The sequence below is a fragment of the Cinclus cinclus genome, chromosome 3 (genome assembly GCF_963662255.1).
Source record: "Cinclus cinclus chromosome 3, bCinCin1.1, whole genome shotgun sequence".
NCBI classification, from domain to species: domain Eukaryota; kingdom Metazoa; phylum Chordata; class Aves; order Passeriformes; family Cinclidae; genus Cinclus; species Cinclus cinclus.
Window position 1 is genome coordinate 30,844,575 of NC_085048.1, and position 24,444 is coordinate 30,869,018.

The 24,444-nt window shown below is 38.8% G+C and overlaps 1 protein-coding gene across 1 annotated transcript; it reads right to left on the reverse strand.

Annotated features, from left to right (window-relative positions):
- Positions 1–278: 278 nt before the first annotated feature.
- Positions 279–12,511, reverse strand: TMEM30A (transmembrane protein 30A). Its single transcript, XM_062489825.1, has 7 exons — positions 12,245–12,511; positions 6,816–6,926; positions 6,087–6,194; positions 5,748–5,835; positions 5,137–5,280; positions 3,289–3,495; positions 279–2,409 (listed from the first exon to the last, which is right to left on the reverse strand). The coding sequence occupies exons 1-7, from the start codon at positions 12,509–12,511 to the stop codon at positions 2,216–2,218; spliced, it is 1,119 nt and encodes a 372-aa protein (XP_062345809.1). The 3' UTR covers positions 279–2,215.
- Between the last annotated feature and the right edge of the window lie 11,933 nt (positions 12,512–24,444).

Consider the following 24,444-nt stretch of genomic DNA (forward strand, 5'->3'; position numbering starts at 1 on the left):
ACAAATGAGCATGAGTGATGGAAGAGTTTACAAATTTGACCAATATTTTAAACTCTTATAAACATTATAAGCTCCATAGGCACGCTGTCCCATGTATTTACTGCTGAAGGCTCTTGGAGAACCCACTTAACTGCAACAAAAAACAGATGGCGATTCTCACCCTGGTGCACTTCATTGAGATTGAAGATACATTGGCAGGTATAGTCAGAAAAAAAGAAATCAAAAAACAAAAAACAAACAAACCACAACACATAAGGCATTGAAAAAATATTTCAAAGTGAAGACAGAAAAATACTTCTTTTTTAATTGTAAGCACAGCTCAAAAAGCAGTCTTTCCCACTTGGAAAAACTAAAAATTATGAATGAAGCAGAATACATTTGCATTTCAAGTGACAGAATTTAAAAATCACAATATTTTAATAACCACTAATTGTGAGGTATCTTGGACTAGCAGCTACTCTACAGATGAAAGCCAGTTTAACACATTCTCCAAGTTTCCAGGGGTACACTACCCTTATTCTGTAATTCCAGCAACATGAATACAACTCTGTAAATAAAATCTTAGAAGGTACTATCTGAAAGCCATGGCTGTACTATGCAAATAAATTATTATATGGAGATACAGAAAGCTAGCATACTGGAAATGCTACCTCACTCCAGTTTATCCAGACTTACACATTTCAACTCTTAGGCTATACAAGTAGTTAAGTAAAACCAGTCATGTGATTATGCAATAAATTAATAGTTTTGTTCAAAGTTGTCTGTAGATTAAGCTACTGGACCATGCATTTTTTAAATAAATATGCAATCTCAGAAATTCAACTCATTTAAAACTGCATTTACACTTAATAATGTATTTTCAACCAGACAAAAATAAATGTATGTTCAAGAACAAAACCAAATCTCTTACTAAATCGTTTGCAGAATTTATTAGGTCTCTTTTAATATACTTCATACTTTATCAAGCTAGTTGCATATAAAGTGATCACCATATACATTAGTTTCTGTGCATCATCTAAAAAAAAAAAAAAGTCACCATAAAGTAGTATTTTACAGGTTGCAGTTAACTTTTAATTAACCTAAAGGTGAATCCCTCTAATTTAAGACACTAACCTGCACGCCGCGTTTAACTGTAATATTTAAATAGTGTTTCACAGCAAGCTAAACCTCTGTTTCAGGGAAAAATGTCACTGCCATCTCAACTTCTGAACTTCTATAGTTTACTTCCTTAACACCGCAAAAAATTAATGTGGTGTTCACTCCAAATAAGGAAAAATTATCCAGTTCCCTTAAAACAAAGCCTGCTCAGAACACATATGCCTTAAAAAAATTAGGAAACTCCTCCAAATAAAAGGAATTCACCCCAATGTATGAATGGAAACAACCTTTTAAGTTCTTCTTGATTAATGCTTGGTGCTGCTTATAAAAAGCAAAACCAGCGAAAAGTGAATTAGTATTGGATATGACTTAAAGCGAAGAAAATTAAAAAAATATTATACCTGTAACAAGCATGTCCCAATTTAGGTCAATCGTTTAAAGGATCTCACACAGAAAATTAACAAATAGGTTTCCTGGTATTTTCATAGGATGCTCATTTACTGGCCAGGCACATATATTGTAAATATACAAAGAGTCCAGAGTGCTGAAGTTTACAGAGCACTTAAAGGATTTAATATAATAGAGGTGGGTATGACACAGGAAAAATATTTAACAACTTGTATAAATATATTAAAATCTCAGCAAGAAATGTAGGAGCCCATGCACACAAGACAGTAAATCAAAGAAAACATTTAAGACTTGACTTCTCCAACAGCACTGACACCTGAATTCTGCAAAGTCAACAATTTACAGCATCTCATAACCATCTCTCGCCCACACAATCTAAATGTACTGAATCATACCGACATTACATAGCACAGGAACAAGCAGCAGATGCATCAAGGGAACAGGAGCTATATGCATCACGTGGCCTGCCCAGTTAGAGGCAAACATCACAAAAATTGCTTCTGACATGGGCTGAGATACAATCAATAGAGCTAACTGTATACCCGTCATTTTCAAGAGTTAATCCACAGTATGGGAAAGGGGAGCTTTAGGTAAAAATTATGCACCCAGTCTCAGAAATGACAGAAGCAGAGATTTATCTTTCAAAAATTGGGTCCATTCTGGACTGGCCTTGATGCACATGCAGTACAGTTATTTTTAGAATGCAAGATTAATTGGGAATGTCTGCACTGGTGTTTCGATTGCCATATTTGTGATGAATGAACAGCAACACCACTCCTAAGAAGAAGCATATGGACCCAACAGTGATGTAAGCAATTCCCAGGAAGGGATTTTTGCCTCCCATCCACGAGATGGTGCTCAGGATCATCCTTTTGCGTCCATCAAAACTGTGTACAGGATAATCTGCAAAACATTTAGGAATACAAGAAGCAAGTGTCCAAACCCAGCTTGAAGTGGGCACATGAAAATTCTGGGTCATTTCACTCAGGTTCCAAATACTAACTGCTGCCTTTGGAACTGGAATGGCAAATATGAAACCTTCAGCTGTTCTTTTTGGCTAAAACTAATCTGGGCATTGTTAGCTACTTCGAAACAAAAGCCATGTTAGGAGACAGTAACCCTGAAGAGTAAAATGCATGATTCTATGGGTTTGTAAAAGTCGTTTCAATAAAGTGAGGGAAATATAAATTTTAGTCCTTGTGTCTATTTCACTACAGAATTTTTCTTTATGTTTGTTCAGTTTTACATGTAGTCCCCACAGTTTTACAGCAAAGGAAAACACTACAATAGCTATATAAAAAGTATTGTTAAGTGCTTTTGAAGAATTCAGTAACTATGACAACTGTCCTTCTCTAGTCTCTAGCATTTCTACCTAATATCTAGCCTCCCCAAAAAAAATGACAGACCTTCACCTGACCCACAGCTCTGTCATTTTTGTGACCTTCAGAGTCAGTCTGCCTTTCATTGCGTAGTGTCATTTCACCTTGAAGCTACAGTTCTTAAATTCCTTGGCTACCAGCTACCTCTGTTCTTTCCTTTTTAATACACTTTTCTCAATTCCTTCATAGCACCCAATCTGATTTCCCTATCTCTATGAAGCTATTAATGCTATAAAACTAGCACAGAAGTAGATAGTAACAGTTTATCTAGGTCTCAGTGCCAGTTTTCAACCACAGCTCAATACCACCTTTTTTAGAGATGCTAAGAAAAAAGGCTAGTTCAATCTGGTAACTTGCCAATATATGTTTCTGTAATCCAGCTAAGGCATCTTTCAAAGGATACTGTATGCAATATCCAAAGAGTATTTTCCAGCTTGTAAGGTAGGCTGAAAGTTATTCTTCCTTTCAATGAGACGATAGAGTTTGCGAAACGTTGGCAGAGCAGCTGTGCGCATCCACACAATGAAGTCCTCATTGATAAAGCCGTTGTTGTCGGGCTCCGAGTCCAGCATATACACTGGCTTTGGCCAGTTCACAGGTTTTGTTGTGCCTAGGATTAAACAAAAATAATAAAAGTATTTCAAATACAGGACTGAGTAACATGCTGGCTCATCAAAATCCATTCTAATATCACCAAAAAACACATTAACTTCTACACAGTGTGAACAGACAGGCTGACTCACTATTACTGCAATACACTGGGCTGCTTAAGAAATATTTATTTTGCAGTTTAAATAGTTTGAATTTTATAAATAAATAATTCATAACAGCCCTTTCCAATTGTTTAAACAATTCCTATGGGTAAGAAGTCTTGTCTCAAAGCACTGCTTGGTGGGTGATCCTCCATTATGATGATAGGTCCTCTGCTCACTTGGTAGAATTTGAGAACCATTCTGTGAACCACGAGCAAGTAATACTGTAAACATCATTTCAGATTATGTCCAAATGCTTTTGCTACTGCTATTGGAAATACAATTCCACATTGTGTTAGCATAAGGGATCTGCTTTTCCAAGGGTAGCCATCACACTGACAACACATAATTTGGCTATGACTAAGCGAGAAACCCACATCAGGTGAAGCCTGAAGTTATTATATACCTCGCATAAACACACATGCTCTTAGGGCCCTAAGAAGACTTTTCAGACATTGCACCCAAAGGAAACTTTTATTTGCCAAACTGTATATAACCTAAAATATGAGACGCATCCGTCACTTCTAATAACAAAAAAAAAAATATTTTTTAAGAGAACAGCACAACCTAGCCATAGAAACATTGAAATGAAAACTCCATACGCAGAGATTCATTTAACAACTGCAGGATTTCTTTGTAAGTTAAATCCAAACATGACAGAACTTGTACTGGTTTTGACTGGAAAAAAATTAAATTTCTTTACAGTGGCTAGTATGGGACAATGTTTTGGATTTGTGCTGGACACAGTGTTGATAAAGAGGGATGTTTCTGTTATTGCTAAGCAGTATTTGCAGCATCAAAGCCTCTTCTGCTCCTCACCTCACCCCACAGAGGACCAGAGAGATATCCCATACCACAGAAAAGGGCAGGTAGATGGAGGCAGGGCCTACTTTGGCTCAGGGACTCGGATGGCAGCGAGTTCTTTTCTTTTGAATTATTTGTTTTTCTTGTGTTTTGTTTTCCTCTCTCCTTGCTGTGTTTTTGGTTCAGTTGTTTGTTTTTAATTACTGAACAGTCTTTATCTCAGCTTTCTCACTTTCAGCCTTCCAGTTCTTAGATCCACTGAGCAAGGGCATGGTTAGTGAGGCACTGTGTGATGCTTAGTTGCCAAGCGGGGTTAAATCCCAGCAGCATACATTTACACATTTTTTAGTATTCAGGGCACACACACAAAAAAAACCCCCAAAAAAACAAAAAAAACCAAAACAAAACAAAAAAAAAAAAAAACAAAAAAAACACCCACAAATTAATTATTAAAGTAAAGGTAAAAACCAAACACTTTCATCAGAAACTTGCAGCTTTTATTACTTCAAGACAACTTTCAAATAGCAGAGTACTCCTTAGCTTGGATTTCTTCAGAGAACATTTATTTAGCGCATTCAGTAAAACATCAGTGAAGCAAAACCCTTGAAATCAAAATGTGTTTGAAATCAAAACTGAAATCCAAATGTGTCTGAAGCATTTTGCCATTCTTAAAATTTTGCTTCTTTTCTTTTTACCTTGGAAAAGCGCAGTTAAGTTGTTTCCATCTCCTGTAGGATTCCTGAACTTTACATTTTTATCTGTCCACCAGGCAATGCCTTTTTTGATCAAAGTAATCGGAGTCCTTGTGTCATTATCAATGCGGTATAATTCCAGAGTATCTAAAGACAAAATCAAATTAGAAGACAAACTGCAGAAACTTCCATTAGACAGATGATCTTGATAAGCACTGAAACAACTGCCTCCAGGAGAAAACAAAACAAAAATAACAGGGCAAGGCATTTACTACCTGCCTGACACAATCACAAGTTGTTCTGTAAGAATCAGTGTATATGAGATAGTAGTTTAGTACCATATATGATATCTATGTTTCTAAACCACAGCAGTGGCAGATTCTCACAACAGGTATTTCCCTTCTTTGTATACTGTGAGATTAAATTAATACTCCTAGCAATTCTGAAACTAGTACAAGCAGTATACAGTATTTATTTTATTCTGAACAATGAAAATGTGTAATTCAAAACAAAATAGCTCACAGTATCTTTATTCAGAATAATGTGCAACACAACAGAAAACATACACTAGGTCACAGACCCCTATAAATGATAACTTTAAATTGTTACCATACCATTAAACATACTGTTGGCAATAGCTCCACAAGGAGCAATGGGTTTGTCCTCATTTGTGCGGTAAGGCTCACATTCCTTACTTGGATTCTGATAGTTAGAAAGAAAAAAGGCAAATGAGTCTGTGCTGGTTTATACAACCAACCTGCTTTTTACATGATCAATACGAATTTTAATACTTTACAGTTATTTTGAGTAAACAAAAAATAGATTCCTTACGGTTGCCTACTGTTATGCAAAAATTCTAGTACCTCATTATCATGAAACTAAATACTCTATGTGGTGATTTATGCAACAGTCAGAAATTAGTTACTCAATCACATCCAAGCATGAATACCTACAAGTAGTGAACTGTTGTCTCCATTTAGCTGGCTGTCATCTCGAGATTTCACGTAACGACGGTGGTTTTGATAGAAGTTGGAAAGTCCATAATACATGAATACATTACTCTACAAAAAGCAAGACGGGGAAAGAGGGATCTTCATTCACACAAACCTGCAAGGTTAAGCTCTGAAACTCTTAGGTTTATAGCAACATTCATAAAGAACCTCAATCCTCTCTTCATACTGAATACATAAAAGTATACTATCCTAACAAGGCTGAAGTCAAGCAATACAAACCTGCCACCAACAATGAGAATGATATTCACCAGCACTAATCCCAATACCTGTCTTGTCCAATGTAGAACACATAAGCCTCATTTTCCTCCAATCTGCCAGAAAGCACTTATATGGTATTTGCAATTCCTGTTGAACTGAGATTTTTTTAAATCATGCAGGAATAGCTCATCTACTCTCCAGCTATGTAACACATAGGGTAACTCTGAATGTGAAAAACACAAGCATTTCACTTAATGTTGTTCATTTCCAGATAAACAGAGACATTAAGAAACATCTCATCCCTGCTGATGAAAAAGGGAACACGAGAATCATATCCAAGTCCAAAGGAAAACTAAAAATAATCCTCTACAATAGAGAAAAAAAACAAACTTAAGTGACAAAATTTCATTTTCAATATGAAATACATCATATAAACCATTCTGACTTCACCCTGCACATAGGGCAGCATACCTCAAATGAATGTTCCAGTGTGAAATTGATGGTGCATGTACAAGGGCTGTCCCAGGACACATTTAAGCATTTGTTGCAGGGACTAGAAGGTTCTGTTCCCGTGTAGTCAATCTGTAACAGGAAAAACAGTCATCAATTTACAATGGGAGAATTAAGAAAAATTATTATTAAGCCAAAGAGTTGTTGTGGCATTTATTTTGCAGTCATATCTCAACACCAAGAGCACATTCAGGTCTATCTGACAATCTCAAGAATTCTCTTCCAACCTTAACCATTCTATGATTCCGTAGACCAGTTTTTGATTCTGAGTATATGCTTGATTTTAGATGCAAAAAAATTTAGCACTGAGGTGAAATTACTCCCAAAGAAATACCAAACAAAACCAACAAGCACCACCCCCCAACCCCACCTCAAATCAACCAACAAAAAAAAAAAAAAAAAAAAAAAAAAAAAACCACACCTAAACAAAACCAGCAGATACTCCAGGCAACATGATGTTTCCAAACACAGATACAATAAAAAGCAGATCTCAGCTTCAACAAGCTTTCCAGAGAGATTAAGGTTTTTAAAAGTATAGGTATTAAAAAAAAAAAAAGTTTGCATTAGAAAACTTGCTTTTTTGACCATTTTTAGCCACCTAATCAGAAGAAAAAATTTTAAAATCACTTAATGTCCAAAAATTGCCCTGAAACAGTGAAGTTTAATACACCAATACTGTTTTGTCAGGAATGGCAAAATAATCTGTATATGGACAAGAAAGATGATCAGTATGAATCTGGCTTATACAGTATGTTCTGTCTTGAATACTGTAGCCCATAAAAATGCATTTTTTAAAATCTGTACATTCAGCCTTGGCAGCCACAAGCTCACCCTACAATCCAAGCCAATTCAAGTAGCTTGACCACATTAGTTCTGTCTCATATGTAGCTCCAGCAAGTGTGGCAGGAGAAAGCTTCCATCAGCCTATAAAAGATGTATTTCTATACTTACCATGAAATACCTATTTTAGAGTTTAGACTCTGATTGGTGAAATATTTACCTCACAGCAAAAAAACTGTGCAGCAGCAGCATTTAAACTACAACATCTACAGTTATTTGAAAGGCTGCTGCAAGTGGTTTGTCCTGATTTATGTTTGTAGTGAAAGGCACAACTAATAACTACTGATTTATGACTGGTCCTAGTACCATGTTAAGGTCAGCTAAAACACACAAGGTGTGTTCAGGAAAGAACTGAAGCCTATTTTCCTCAGCATCTTTTTCAGGGTCTTTCTTCCTGCGATTTCTTCAGTATCTATTCAGCTGCAACCAGTTCCATCAGCAAGCACTTTTATTGATTGGCATTTGCTCTGCTGCCACATTTCTGACAGACAAAACCTACAGGCTAATGAGCCTAGCTGAAACAGCTTCAGAAGCTATTAGCTGGCAGACAGGGAGATTGAGAGAGGATTGCCATCTTTGCTCCTCAGCTGAGCAAGATATTAAGTTTATGCAGATCCAGAAATAGCACTGCTACAGCAGCCATGACAAGCTCTGTTTAGCTACAGCACAGACCCCACTGCTGCTTTCAATGAACAATGCATTTCATTAGTTGAAGGCTAATTCAGGGGTGTGTCCTGCTAAAGTGAACCTAAAGCAAGCATTTCCTTTAGAAAGAACTTGCCAGTGTGAGCAGTTTTAGATCAAGAGCCCACACCAAAGACCAAGGTTGCAGAAGACCTAGACTTCACTTTTAAAAACATAATTAACTAAGTTCTGTGGAGCATGAAATTGATGTATATTGAAGCAGGATCATGCTTTGATGCACTGTTATCAGCCTGCATACTATCAAAGAGCTTTCCTGTACAGTAACTGCTAACAAGTGGTTTTTTTCTGCATCCACATTTACAGATTACATGCATTAGTGATCTTATTTAAAAGGATGAAGGCATCTATCTTCAGCTCTTGTCAAAGGAACACTGACTGTGAGAGCTAAGGACTGACCATAGAGTCCACAGCAAGAACCTGCCTGACCCCACTGTTCTGTCCCCTGGGATTAGCCAACATCTGACAACCTGAAACAGTGAGCCCTTCCAAAAAACTGCAGATTTAAGGACATTGGATATATCCAAGTTATTTCACGCCAACAGCCCTTCAGGCTGTTGATATCAGTCAGCTGACATACACCTACAGAAATAACATAACTACTGCATACACATATTCTCCAAACTACTTGTGATTTTGAAGACTCCATACTTTGTCATGTATCCATCCTACTGTGCTTGACCATTTCTGTATAAAAGGCAATCCACAAACCTGGATCTCTCTACTGTTCCTCTTTGTAGGTTTTATTAACTTTTGCATCATTTATGACATGGGACTACAGGAACTGCACACAAGGTTGAAGATGCAGGCAACAGTAATGTATTTATTTTCAGTTCTCCATTCCTAGCCATGCCTTAAGTCCGTCTGGCTTTTAATCTACCATTATGCATTTCACGGCAGCAGTCACAGCACAAAGATCTCTTTTCTATACACTTAAGACTTCGTATATTCCTGTAAATTAATTTGTTCTATCAATGTTTCTTATTCACTCTGTATATAATAAAAAAAAAAAAAAAAAACAAAAACAAAACTCCAGGAAATAGAATTCTCTCACCCTTTAGTAACAGGCAAAAATACTTTTGCACAGCTGATTAATTTTCCACCCAAATTAACTATTTTCACAACAGACCAAAGATAAATGACTGATTAGACCCTTTTGAAACAAAGAAAAAATGCTAGTGAAAACACAACAAAAAACCAATAATTCTAGTACACTTAAAATGGTTGGAAATCTTCCAAGTTTGAATTCAAGACATCTTATAAAGGAAATCAATGGAAGAGGTACATTTTGCTGCTCAGTCCTTGCACCTGTAGAAGAACAGCGCAGTCCATAGAGATACTAATGGCTACCATTACCTTGTTTCAGGAAAGAGTGACTTCAACCTAAATCTGTATTTCAGGGTCACAAATTATACATCCCATTAAATTCCAATACACTAAGTTTACAGGCACATACACACATATTTGAGAGGTATGCTATTGTCTAGGAGGTATGTGCAAATAACCACCTGTGCTTCCTCCCCCGATTACATTCCTAAAAAAGCTTAGTCACTTGCATGTAGCTTCTGGATGTATTGTCTCCCACAGCTACTTGCAGCTGTTTGTGAATAACCTTTGGAGGTTATAACAAAAGCCATCATTCTAAGCAGGGACATATGTCATCTAAGCATATACATGATAGCAGTGTCTTAAACTGCACCCCTCAGTGGTGTTTAGAGTTTTGATTGGTAAAATGTTCTATCTGTGTTTTATGGCTGCAACCATAATGCCTTTTTTAATTTAAACTTGCTTTTTTTCAAAATTCAGCTGCCTTTAGCATGATAATCTCACTTGCAGAACATCAATGGATAAGCACATCATAAAACATGCACGAGGATCAGGCAACAGAACACAAGTTGCCCCTTCTGACTTACCACAGACTCCAGAGTCCCTCCTGTCCTCACAAAAGCCTAACAATCGGATTTTTGAGAATTTCAAAAGATGAAAGAGTAAATCCATACATCAAAACAAACAAATGAAACTCTTCCCAATCTTGAGTATCTTGAAATCAGAGAGGACTGAAGGCCTGTGCCTGCCAACTGGTCTCCAATACAAATGGTTACTGCTGCTGTATGAACACAACCTGTTTGTGTAGGGGAGAGCTGGTCATGTCCCCACTCACCTACAACTTTTGAGCCAAATGTCAGGTGGGAACAGATGATTTTTGGGTTCTACTAAAACTTACCAGGAATACCTGACTTAGCTGCTTAAGCAGCAACAGTATATAAAAATCCTGTATATGCATACAGGAGCAATACAGGCATAAGAAGTCACATACGTTTTTTGACTCATGAAACTGATGCATTTCTTATCCCCATAGATCAATGAAGATTCAGTCATAATGGAAAAAGGATATATTTGTCCAATTATAATGATCTAAAAATTTGTATAGGTTTACTATAGAAATGCTTCTTTTAAAAGCAGTTGTCAACAAAAATCAGAGTTATCAAGCATATTTTTCAATTTTTCTCCATGGAGTGTTGAAAACGTGCAATTGTATTTACCTTAAATATGCTAAAACATGACAACTTAAAAGTCTATGTGCCCGTGTTCTCTGAAGCACTTGTGCCAATCTTCAAATGTTCAGCATAACCCCAAAACTTGATATAAGAAGCAACTATTTTCTAAAAATTATGCTTACATACAAATTAGGATGCTGTACAATACATGTCTGCTTTTGGGTTTTTCCCTTCTGCTTTTCTCCTTGACTCTTAACTGTGATCTTAACACAAAAGTGGGTAAAACTGGTTTAGTTATAACCTTACTTCCATTTTAAGAGAAATATGGAAATACCATTCATTCCCTACTTCATGATTTCTTTAGCCAGTTGGGCTTCATTGACAACTTACTGCCACCAGCCAAGCTAATATCTTAAACACCACTTGTTTGAAAGTGACAGCTGAGTCCAGTAACTGGAGTGATTTGATCCACAAAAATTCATATTCTCCGATAAAACAACACAACACCCACGCACCTTCTTCTCTACAATCAATCTCAGCCATATTAGCTCATCGAAACTAATAATAGCTGTCAATTGCTTCTCAAGGCTGTCCGACCCCAAGCCCTGCGGGTTATTTCCTTACAACACAAACTGGTTCTGTTATCAAATGGATCCATCTGTGATACACAGTTCAGTTTTCAGCTAACGCTCAGCAACTTTTCACTTTTCACCGCAGTAGCATGGCTGATTATCAGATGTAAATGACTCGAGTCTTTTAAGTGTTAATTAGAAAAAGCCATACTCTTTGATCCTTGTTTCCAAGTTTACTCTGGACACCCCGGTCTCCCAGACAGCACTTGCAACATTAAGTCGTCGGTGCAGGTAAGAATTACAGCAATACATTCATCACAGAGCTTTGTCCTGAAAATATAATTGCTTTGGAACATTTGAAGATAAACAGTGGACTGTCACAGGCTATCCCACGGATGATGTGCATACTTTCTGTGCTGCTGAAGAATAAAACGTGCTGTGTCGATTAAATGTTGGCAGTAACTTCCCTGGAAGTTCCCTCGGGAGCACTGACAGAACTCACAGAAGGGCAACAGCCTATGCGGAGATGACTGTCAGCTCGGTGTCAGCTCAGGGTAATTAATGGGCGTTTTGCTGACGAGCACAGACTTTAGGCCGGATCGGAGCCTCCCGGGCGCCGCGTCCGCTCCGCACGGCACCCGCCTGGGTCCCCGCTGCGTCCCGGCAGGCCGGGAGGGGACCGCATTTCCCCGGACCCTCCGGGCAGGCGATCCCTGCTCGCTCGGCCCAGCCTCCCCGTGCTCCCAAACCCCCGGCCCGCGCACACCCGCCCCCGCACCTCGTACTCGCGGATGTTGTTGGAGGTGACGAAGATGCCGATGCCGATGGGGATGAAGATGAGGCCGATAATGAAGAAGGCCGGCAGCACCGTCCCCGCCGTCAAGATGGGCTGCCAAGCCGGCAGCCGCTGCTGCTTGAAAGCGGTGTTGTCAGGCTTGCGGGTCTTCACGGCGCCCCCGCCGCCCACCGCGCCGCCGCCCGGCACCCCGACGCCGCCCGAGGGGTGCCCGTCCGCCTCCTCCTTGGCGCTGTAGTTCACCGCCATGGCGCCGCCGCCGCCGCCGCCGCGCGACACGTGACCAGGGGCACCGCGCCTGCGCACTCGGCCGCGGCAGCTGCGGGAGGGGCACGGCGGGCGCGCGGGCGGTGACGCGCCACGTCCGCGCGCCTGCGCAGATCATGGAGTCGTGGAGTCCCGGGAGCGTCACGGTTGGAGGGAACCCGCAGGATCGTCCAGTGCGAGCGTCCACCCGGCACTGCCACCGTGACCCCTCAACCGCTCAACCACGCCACCCAGTGCCAGATATATCGCCTCTTTAACACCTCCAGGGATGGTGACTCTACCACCTTCACGGGCAACCTATTGCAATGCCTGACCGCCCTAACAGTGAATATTTGTTTCCTTATATCTAGCTTGAATCTCGCCTGTCTCAGCTGAGGCCTAACTTTCGTGAGGACAACTTTCGTGTTGTCCTCACTGCAGGCACGGCAGAACAGACCACTGCCCACCTTACCACAGCCTTTTCTCAGGGAGTTACAGAGAGAATGATGTCCCGCTCCAAAGCCTCCTTTTCTCCAGGCCGAGCAGCCCCAGGTTCCTCAGCTGCTCTCACAGGACATGTTCTGTGCACTATGGCAGGCTCTGCTCTGGTGCACTTTGGGCAGGGGTCACCACCTCGTGCCCAGGGCTGGGACAAGACCCAGGCCCACAGCCTTGTCAGTCCCTCTCAGTGCTCCAGGAGGGTCTCCCTGCCCTTCATCCTCCCTATTGGCATGAGGAGCAGTGCTGACCCAAGGCAGTGTCCATTGGGTCAAAAACGGAGAAGTCAGCTTCAGCTTCCTACCCTCCTGAATAGGATCAGTGTCACTGTAGAGATGTCACAATGCACGAGAGTTTTGAGAGCTTCTCTGAATGGAGCCCTGTGTGCCCACCACCACTTTTGGGAGCAGTTCTGCTCCGTACTCCTGTTCTGCTGTTAGGAGTGAATCACTGCAGTGAATACAGAATCACAAAGTGGGTAAGGCTGGAAGGGACCACAGTAGTTCATCTGGTCCAACCCCTCTGCTCAGGGTCATCCCAGAGCATGTGGCACAGGACTGCATCCAGATGGTTTTTTAGTATCTCCTGTCAGGGAGACACTACAGCCTCTCTGAGAAATCTGTTCTAGTGCTTAGTCACCCACACTCTAAAGTTCTTCCTTATATTCAGGTGGAACTTCCTGTGCATCAGTTTCTGCCTGCTGCCTCTTGTTCTGCACCACTGAGAAGAGTCTGGCTCCCTCTGACTCGACACCCACCCTTTAGATACTTACATATATGGATGTCGATGTTTTCCTCATAAGGAGCTCATCTGACTGCACTAAATAGAATCACAGAATCAATTAGGCTGGGAAAGACCTCTGAGGTCATTGAGTCCAACCTTTGACTGAACACACCATGCCAACCAACTACATCATGGCACTGGGTACCATTCACAGTATTTTCTTAAAAACCTTCAGCAACAGGGACTCTACCAACCCCCAGGGTCAGCATGTTCCAGTGGTTAAAACCCTCCCCATGGAGAAGCAGTCACCTTGTGGAACACAGGGTAGGAGTATGTACTTGTATCCCAGAATATCTGCTTTAGCAGGCATTGCTCAAGCTAATGCAACATTGAAAGTCCATGTTTCTCTCTTTATTGGCAGTTCTGCAATAGAGTCTATTTTGTGAGGACTCTCTAGTTCTTCCTATGCAGTCACTCTAGAGTGCTGCCAAAATCCACATTCAGCAAGTATGTATGCGTTTACTTAATTTCAAGGGAAAAAGTAATTAGAAATATTTAATTAAATAACTTTATAAGCATGTAGTGCAATCTGAAGACTTTTTAGCTGGCTGTGGAACAGTTTTCGTAAAATAAATGCCTTTAAGTTCTCTGGAACACCGAGAACATCAGTGAAGACCACTGGGGGGAGCCCCTGCCTTGTACAAATTCACTCTGGCGGCACAAAAGGCTTCTTTGACATAGACGGCATAGGAAATTCATATATATATGTATGTATATGAACATATAATATGTAAGTATTAATTCGGTGCCTATATAATTATATAGGGTACAAAAGTTAAGCATATCTATTGCGGCATCACAAAATAATCATATTCCTTGTGGCATCTGTGCTAAAACTATATTTAATTTCTAATTTATCTTTTCCACTATCTTGTGGACCCCAACTTTTGCTGGCAAGCCCTTTGTTGCTAGTACCACCCTTTCCTTTATTATCTTCTGTTTTCAATTATTACCTTCAGCTATAGTAACTTTTTTTCCCCACAGCCTCACAGAGAATCCAGGGAGATGCAGCCTGGGATCCCAAAGGAACAAGACTCCTTGTAAACCTGTGATGAAAGATGGCAAGAAATTTCTCTGGCAGCAGGATAACCAAGGGGCAATATTGGGAAGCTGGGACCTGATGCTCTCAAGTGTGAGAGGACTGGCAAAAGTGGGCATGTTAAAGTTATCCAATTATGTTTCACAAGACAAAAAGAAAACTCTAGAGAGTTTATCTACAGAAATCTGAGTATTTGAGATTTTTTTTCATAGATTGAAACTTCATATTTTATCATGATTATAATTATACTACACAGGTCTTTCAGTCCTCTTTAGACAGTAAGAGATCTCTAAGGGAAAAGTAGATCTTTCCCTGGTTTTCTACAGCTTAAAAGGTACTGGTATCTATAGCCTCTAGATTATCTTAGTGTGAAAGCACTTCCCAATTACCTTCTTTAAAATTTACAGTCCTTATAGAAATTAACGACATCCTTAGTCTATATTAACAGATTTCTTCCTGAGTATTATATGTATAAATACAGGCTAGTTATATGGCTAATGCACTTTTTTTACATATCTGTCTTAGATTCACATCCTACTTAGGTAATGTAAAAAAATTGACCAGGAACATAAATACAATATGAAATCACTGGTCTCCTACTCCAAAGTGTTGCAGTTCATCAAAAATATTTTAAAATCCAAATTATTTCAATATACCATGATTGTATGTGTGCTTTAAACAAAGCTTTGTTTTGGGAAGCTTAAAACCTTAATATAAGTGCAAAACCATAAATGTTTCTGTATTTGTTTATGAATCATAATCTTACATTCATACTGAATTGGCTTTATATTAAAATCTAGACAAGGAAAAATATGTTCCAACTTCAACTGGGACCTTTTAAATCTAGACTCAATTTTGGAATAAGATTTTACTTGTTTCCTACTCATATTTAAAAGATGAAGTTTATTTCAGGCATGTCACCATCATTTTCAAATAGCCAGGAATTTCAGTCCAGCTGAGCTCCCTGTAGATCTTAATGTAGATAAGTTTCAATTCCCAAGTAATGTTTTGAAAATAGAAGATCTGGGTCACTACAGTGCTCATTCTGCTGCACAGTAAACTGAAATGTGGCACACACTAAACTTTGTTCACCTCAACTGTATTACTCTCTAAAGGCTGGAATTCTTCTCAGCTTGCACTAAAATATGATCTACAGACACAGTTATGTTATTGGTGTACATTGTCTGCTGTAAAAAAAAACCAAAACACTCCTTACATGACATGGTGTACCAGCTAAGCATAAGCTACATTAACAAAATTACTCTTCTGCCAGGATAAGCAGCACTAATTTTGATTCCTCAGTATGGCTGTATTAGTAAACTCTTCACAATGGAGATCAACTCCAAGAAAGTTTATACAGGTCTCAGAATATCCTGCTTCTCTAGAGTGTCAGCACTTGCTGCAGAACTCATATGTAAAAGGAAAAACAGCTCCCGTGGCTCCCATAAAGACAAATTGACTATGGAGCAGTGTGATATTCCACCTTCAAAGATGGACCAACCTAACCATCCCAGTAGGATGCTGCATTGATGCTCTCTTTCTGGCATCTCACAGCACATCTCCTGCAAGCAAACACTGTTTTCCTTTCCAAAAACAAGTAATTTCTCCCAGTAGCTTCTGCAGTTAAAAATCTGCAGGGTTTTAAGCATGTGCCAATGACTTAGATTAAAAATCATTGGTTATGAAATGTAAAAGAAAGAAAGACCCTGCCTGAATTGCATGTAGCTTTATTTATCATTTATTCAAAAATCATCCTAAGTATAGGTACCACAAAACTCTCTGGATGCTATTTGAGAAGCTACAGCACCAGTGTAAAAGGGGCCCCTCAGTGTGTGGCAGAGTGCCTGGTGTCTAGTCCAGGTGCTAATCCAGGACTAAAGATTCTGAAGGTAGCAGTCAAACATCTCTGCCAGTGCTGTGAAAACACAAGGTTAGAAGCAATTAAGTCATTAAGGGCTCGGTGATTGATCCATCTCTGTATCTTAACTTCTGAACCTACAAGAAAGATGGAGAGATTTGCATGGGCATGTAGTGACAAGGACAAGGGAGAATGGTTTCAAACTGAAAGGCAGTAGGTTTAGATTAAATATCGGGAAGAAATTCTTCACTGTGAGGATGCAGAGACACTGGAACAAAATGCCCAGAGAAACTGCTGAACGGATTTCCTGGAAGTGTTCAAGTTGGATGGGGCTTTGAGAAACCTGATCTAGCAGAAGATGTCCCTGCCCATGGCAGGGGGATTGGAACTACATGATCTTGAAGGGCCTTCGAGCCCAAACCATTCTATGATGCTATGAATCAGTTTCAGCCTGTACATCACTGTGACACTGTATGAGACCAGTCAGAAAAAGGAACTTCCAAACCCATATTCCGCACCCATAAATAAATACATAGATGAGCACTGCCAACCTTAAGAAACTGGAGTTGAAATGCAAACACCTGATTACATTTGCATAGTTGTGAACATTTATTAGTTACAGTGTAATGAAAATCAACTTTTTTGGTACAGGCAGAAATAAAAACATACTTTATATAGAAAAAAAATCACAGCTTTAAAAACTTACATTATTTAAATTGAGTAAATCTGGTTGTACTTCAAGGCATTGGACTTTAATACTTAATTTTATGCCAAATCATCACACAGTGCAAGAAATATTCTGCAACAAATTCCATACAGCAGTCTTCAGAGTATTTAGTCTCACAGAATCTCATGGTGGCAAAAAATTGTACTGAATACTTCTCCATTTAAACAGAAAACATTGCTGAAGTTACATTTTTCTTTCTTTTCTTCACATACTCTCTATTACAAAAATATCAAATTGCAAATTTGACAGTGTATTCTACAAATAAATGCATCACAAGCAACAGGAATTGCAACTTTGGCACAGCTACTTTACAAAGTATTATAAAAATAAATTATATGGCAAATATCAAACAAAATCAAGCATGTGCCTTAGGCTTTGCAATTAGAAGTGAAATCCAGCTGGCAGAAAGACTGCTGCTCTCTCTCTCTGATTAGATACTTTTAAAATATCAGCAAGGCCATTCGTTTTTAAAGCTCTACATAGAAAAAAAAACCTAATGGAAGCACTAATGCTTCCACAAATAATCAGTAGCACAAGTGACTCTGGTGTTGATGGCAGAGAGCTTCTACAGTGATCCATCCACAGGCATGGAGGGTAGTGCACACAGAGAGCTCTAGCGGGCGGTAACTCATCTAGAGTTCACGCGTAACTGGTGAATGATGACACTCTCTAAAAGAAAAGAGAGCAAAACATTTGGGTTTATGAAACTACAAACGCATTGCAACTTACTTTAAAGAACAATTACAATGGCAGTGCAAGGCATTTTTCTAAAAGAGTCTCATAAACTTACTCTCACATCACTGCTTGATAAATTTGTCCTGGCTAATGCTACAAAGGGAAACTAAATTAGTACCTGTTGAGGGCTCAGAGGGCCTTAGCTTCCACTCCAATGTCAAGACCATCATTTGGTTGTCCATAAGGAAAAAGGAGTAATACAGTTGAATGGATTAAAGCAGAGGCACACCGAAGTTCCAGTTCCACACCCAAACTAGGTAGAGAAAGACTTGGGAGTTGGGTGTCTAGTATCTTGTCTAAGCAACTTCATCATAAATCTAGTTGTAATTCATAAAAAGGCATGAGGAAGAGGTATGGGGTCATTTCACATTTTTTTAATTTAAGCTTGGCTTAGAAACCTATGCTGTGTTTATTCAACAAGTCTTCTTGAATTTTGCTACTGACTTTAGTGGGGATAAATTTCAGCCATAGCATGCAGAACTATGTGTTGGCACTTTCTTTAAAAGGCTGGATTTAATTTTGTCCTGTATGTGATATCAGAGGCCCCTGACCCTGATTAATCCCAGGCTCTGTTGAAGTACTAACTGCCTGGACTTCTGTTCTTCTGCCTATATATACAGCTCTTACAGGCAACTTTTTTAATATAAGAATTTAACTGCCAATTAACATTTTTCTCTGAAGATTTTTTTTAAAATTACATTACTCAAGAAATTATACTATTGATACAGATTTTGTATTTTGTATTTTTATTGACTTCTTCCTTTATTTGCTTCCTAATATTTGCAAAGTGTTTCATGAGGTTACATTATAAGAAGAAGGAAAAATGAAAACATTTTCCATGTACTCTTACTGCCAGAACCTTGTCACTAGATGGCAGACCCCAGTGCTGCTTTTCCTATGTGGTGAAGCAAGAGCAGGGCTGAGACAACGTCCAATAAAACATGTTAAGGCAAATGAAATAATAGAATTACCCGAATTAAAGTATTTATTTTCCACAGAATTTATCAGTAACAAATGATTTTCAACAAGAAATGTACACCAGTTCTACCACATTGAGTAGTGAATGGAAAAAAAAAGAAATTATTTTATGATTTTACCTTACAGCCTGTGCTGTTCTAACTTGAAGCTCTTGCGGAATATGTTAAAAGCTACACTTAAATTATTTTCTTAATATTAAAAATAATATTTTAAAAGAAAAAATATTTTCTTAATATTCACTGTGCACATTTAATAATGAGTTTAGGCACAAAATTCTAAAAAATTGGGTAGCAGAAAAATATCACACTCCTTGTTAAGGCTCAGTCACTGAATGAACAGCAAAACTACCGTCAGTGTCTGAATCAGACACCTCTCTCCTACAGACCTAAACAGTAACTGTGCAGAAAAGAGTGGGGAAAAAAAATAATTAAAAAAATAATAATTATAATTTCCACTGATATTTATCTTTCATTCATTTCTCACAGACCTAGAGAACACACACTCTAGTTGCATTGTATTTGAAATGCTTATATATATGTATTAATACATATATTATGTGTACACACACACGTAGTTACTAAAAGAGGTGTCTGAACAGTTACTAAGATAAAATAGAGTAGGACGGATTTTGTCAGAGTCCTTTTGGGCCACCCTCTGTAGGAATATGATTATGTTTGAAGGATATAATTAAATAATTTTTTTCTAGTGTTCTAGATGGGAATGTTTCAAGGACCTATGTATTCACTTAAACAAAACAATTTATTTTCATGACAGAAAAAGAAAATTAAGTTAATGTAAAACAGCTAATTCTGCTTTCAGTCCTACTGATTTAAAGCAGAACTTCTTGAGGAAACACATCAGGATACCAGTTCACATAATGAAGCACATCAAATGACATTTTAACATAAAAAGTTTAATTTCTCCTTACAATATATACAAGTATCACCACATAATACAAAAATGAATGTACCACAGACAATGCACATCCAATCAACAGAAGAGAATAATACATTAATATTTCTATTTTTAAAATCCCAAGGAGAGGTGTTTTTTTTTTGTTTGTTTGGAGAACCATTCACACCTGAGTGTTTCATACTCAAGAGCTGATAGCTCGGCACCTGACAGTAGTTAAACCTGGTTACATTTTAAGGAGAAAAAAAAAAAAGCCAAGGTAAGAGCAATGTGTAGGGAGTAAGATTCAAAGTGAAGTTAATATCTATAATGAGAAATACTGCATTATCATTTTGCCCAAGAGAGCTCAAGCAAAATTAAGAGAAAGATGATAACTCACACTGACACAGGGGAGAGAACCATTCCCATAAATGAAAACAAGTTCAGAAGATGAGCTCACAAAACTCCTGCCAGCAAACTATGTGTTTCAAAGCATCTCAATGAAATTGGCCACTGATGTGTGATGGGAACATATAATCGGTCTGGAAATTGTCCTGACTGTTGTAGCTTATGCCAAGCACCTGAAACCCAGCAGGATAGTAGATTACTTTATTTAAAGACCTGCTCTTCCAGATCTGATCAGAATTACTGAATATTCATGTAAATATTGAGCATATTTTAGAATCTGTGTGGCATATTTCAAGCAAGGTCATATGACTTGGCATCCTGTTGGCACAGATCAACATATTAATGTGGCTTTAGAGATTGCTCCCATGGTGGTAATTACTATGTACTGTGAGTGGTTTGAGGCTTAAACACAGTGACATGTACTCTATGGGAATATTACAAAGAATCACAAAGTATTTGGTTTTTGAAAAATCACACTAACAGGTGTCACAAAAGGAAAAAAAGTGAGCAAAGTAAACCAGAATCTCTATTTTTTTTCTACCATTTGCTTAGGATGTTTATTAATCTGAGAGAAATCTCCCCAGGCATTACAGTTGGAAGTTCTGTGCTCCTTCTTTTTAAGTCACATTTATTCAAATGTATTGATGTATTAATGACCCTGTGTAGCAGTAAGTCTGGTGATGGGATCTAACTTAGGGAACACAGTAGAAGACTTGTTAGGAACTAGATTTAAAATCAGAGGGATCATCTGGAGAATTGAGGGTGCACCTTCTCAGTCTATGTGTGCTCTTCATGAATGGGCTGGCATTTTCTCTGCTCTCCCCATCTCCACCTTACTGCTGGTGCTAAGCCATGTTACTACTGCTGGGCTAGAGTTATCACAGCTGCTTATATGGCCGTGTCATCAGCCAAAACAGGGCTTCTCTCCAGCTTACATTGAATATGATTAAAAGTACAAAGATTGGTCAGTCATCTTTGTTCCTGACAAGGCATCATAACTATCATTATGATTCTGAGTGCATTATTTTGTTACTGAAATTGTTCCACTTCACCTTACAAAAAAATCTAAATAAAACCCAAACAAAATTACTGAGAAAAAAGGTGAGAGAAAGCATGAGGATGAGTGATCCCAGATGAACACTAAGGAAGGCTTAGTTTACACATTATAATCCAGTAATGTAGAATACATGGAAGCCCTGTAAATAAAGCCCTAATATTTTCCTTTGGATTGATGTGTCAGAGTTTGATTCTTTGGTGCCTAGTAAAATCTGAGGTCTGAACAAAGCTTGTCACTATGGCATTTCTGACATCACTCTTGTGTTCATTCTTTGATGCTGTATGAAGGTGAGCTCATGCCCTACTCTTCCACACAGTGAGGCACTGCTAAGGTCTTGCTCCTTCTCTCTGCCGTCCTTTTCATTAAACTGGAAAAACTTCTTATTCTGGACACCCCTATTGCTTTGTCAGGTTTGGATGAAACTGGTTGGTGTGTTCAGTGTTATTCATTAGGGAAGGAGAGATGGAAGGATGAATGAACATAGACACTTCATCTTATAAGCCTCCTTTTCAAAAGGGCCAGGCTCAAAGGCAGCCTTTGGAACAGGGACACAGATCTGGGGGAGGGGGGGCAGGGCTCTCTCTTAGTTCAAAACCCTCACCCCTCAACCACTCTCTTGTTTCTGCTCAGTGAATACTGAAGCATTCCATGCAGAACGGCGCAGCCTTTCCAGGAGGGAATGAGAATGCCACCTTCTTCTTCCTCAGCTGTCAGTGCCACTAGTGAACATGCCTGCAGCCGATGTGGGTTTGAGTTTCCTCAGATAGTGTTGAGAAGGGGAACCTGTCTGCTACCTTTGAAAAAAGGTTTCAATCAAAAGCTTTTGACAATAAGCAGCACTACCCCTGCTTTTCTGTGTAGTATTTGATCTACTAGAAGGCATTCATGATCCTACAGTCACTTTGTAACACCAACTGTTTTCCTACGCCCTCCTTCTTTCTTTCTCTGGCCTGTGAGCCTGGTACTAAGTTACGTTAAAGCCAACCTTTACGCTTTTTTGCCAGATTTAATTCAGATCAGTTCCCCAGTTAAGTTCAAACACTTGTTCCAGCTCAAAGGACAACCACATAGTCAGTGAGTACTTTCTTGGCTGGAGGTGACAAAGACAGGACTACAGCTTTTCAGTCCAGTGTGGAGTTATATCCTGACTTTAAGTGACCATGAAATTGTAGTTTGACTTAAAAGCCTTGGAGGAAATACAAGAATACCTGCATTAAGGATCTCAGTGAGGTACAGAGGCTGCAGTGCTACATTTATGTCATAAGAGAAACACTGACTAGACAAGTGCTGTGGAAGAATATCCAGAAAGTCTTCAGGATGCCTCTTGGGCTTAGACACTGTTTTTAGATTTGATTGTTTAAATTGCCTTTTGGAGCTGACCTACTGAATGTAGAATCTTACTGTAGTCACTAAATGCAACTGTCTTCAGATTCAGAGGAAATTTCAATGCAATACAAATAGTTAGACTTGAACTTTTAAGACTTCTGAACAATAGGCTTTCTTTTCCCTTCATTTTACCCCTCTTCTACCTTTAGGAAACAAGAATATTAGGTCAATTAAAACAGATGTCAAAAGTTTTGAGTGCAACTAAATACCTGTTTTTAGCTAACAGTATAAACAGCTGCCCCGATTCCAACTCTCTAGACTTCTGCTGCAGAGCAAAAGTCCATTTTTGTTGTGCAGCCCCTGGGGAAAAATATCAGGATCCTAAGTCTGACCTCTCTGGAATTTCTAAAGTCTGTCTCATCAAATCCTACTGACTCTACAGGAGCAGCTCCCAACCTGTGCCTGCAGTTCTGACTCTAGCTGTGACAGTGTGTGTGTCCTAGATTTCAGGTACTGTGAGCCTGGCTTGTTTCTTCAGGTGAATTAGTTTCTTAGACCTCAAACAAAAGCAAAATTTTCAACCACAGGCACACTTAGAACATTGAGTATGGCAGCAGTTAACTAAGGAACTAAATTTCTTTGATACAAAGTAGGCTTAAGGCAGCTGTATCAAACTGCATTAGCTTGGGGATCATGCTTGCAATATTATTTAATTGGTTTAACCTTACAACTTCCTTCAGTAACAGTACTTAAGAGTGACTATCCAGAGAAAAAAACCACATTTTTTCCCTTTAAATATCTGTTAAAATCTCTGTGTTACCATCAGAACAGTAAAATCTCAGCAACAATTTTTTTACAGGCTTTTAAGTGGTAAGGATTACTTGAGAGGATCTGATGTATTTCTGACATAGTAACTCACCGTGCTTACTAATTCCAGTTTCCAAGTTTTATCTGAAGTTGTTACACATGTAAATAAAAACAAAATCTACTTTTTTTTTTTAATGTGGCAAAGAAACAATGCCTTTCATGTGAATAATAAAATGCCAGCTTTACAGTGGGATAATTGTCGTATCTAGATCTGAAATTCTAGAGCAATACAAAGCAGACGGAAAACTAAACATTGCTTGGATTGAATATAATTCTGTTGACCTTTGGTGACAGTCTTCCATCAAATATCTTCTCCCAGGCCAAATTTCATATTTTAACCACTGGTGCATTTTCCTTTCTGTGAATGTTATTTATAATTTATTGGTGGTCTTCCCACCTTGCTTTCTGTTTTAACCACTGGGCCCTTCACAGCTTAGTGAGGTGGTTGAAGCATTATGCAACCTTAAACCCATCATTTATTGGTCTGCTCAGCTTCATTTCTATTGTTTGTGACTCTTCTGTGAAAATTGATCCCTAAATGGAAATGTGCTTTAATAATTCTACTGTTATTAAATAAACAGTAATAACATTCATCAGCATCCACACTATTTCCATGCTGGAAAAATTCCTTAAAACATGCTTAAAATGCAAACATACAGATGAGGAAATCACCAAGAGGGAAGGAAAAATGATGGATCACCATGGTATTTTAAGGCAGTCTGCATTTTAGGACAAAATTTTAAATAACTGAAAAATGAGAGTAATTTCC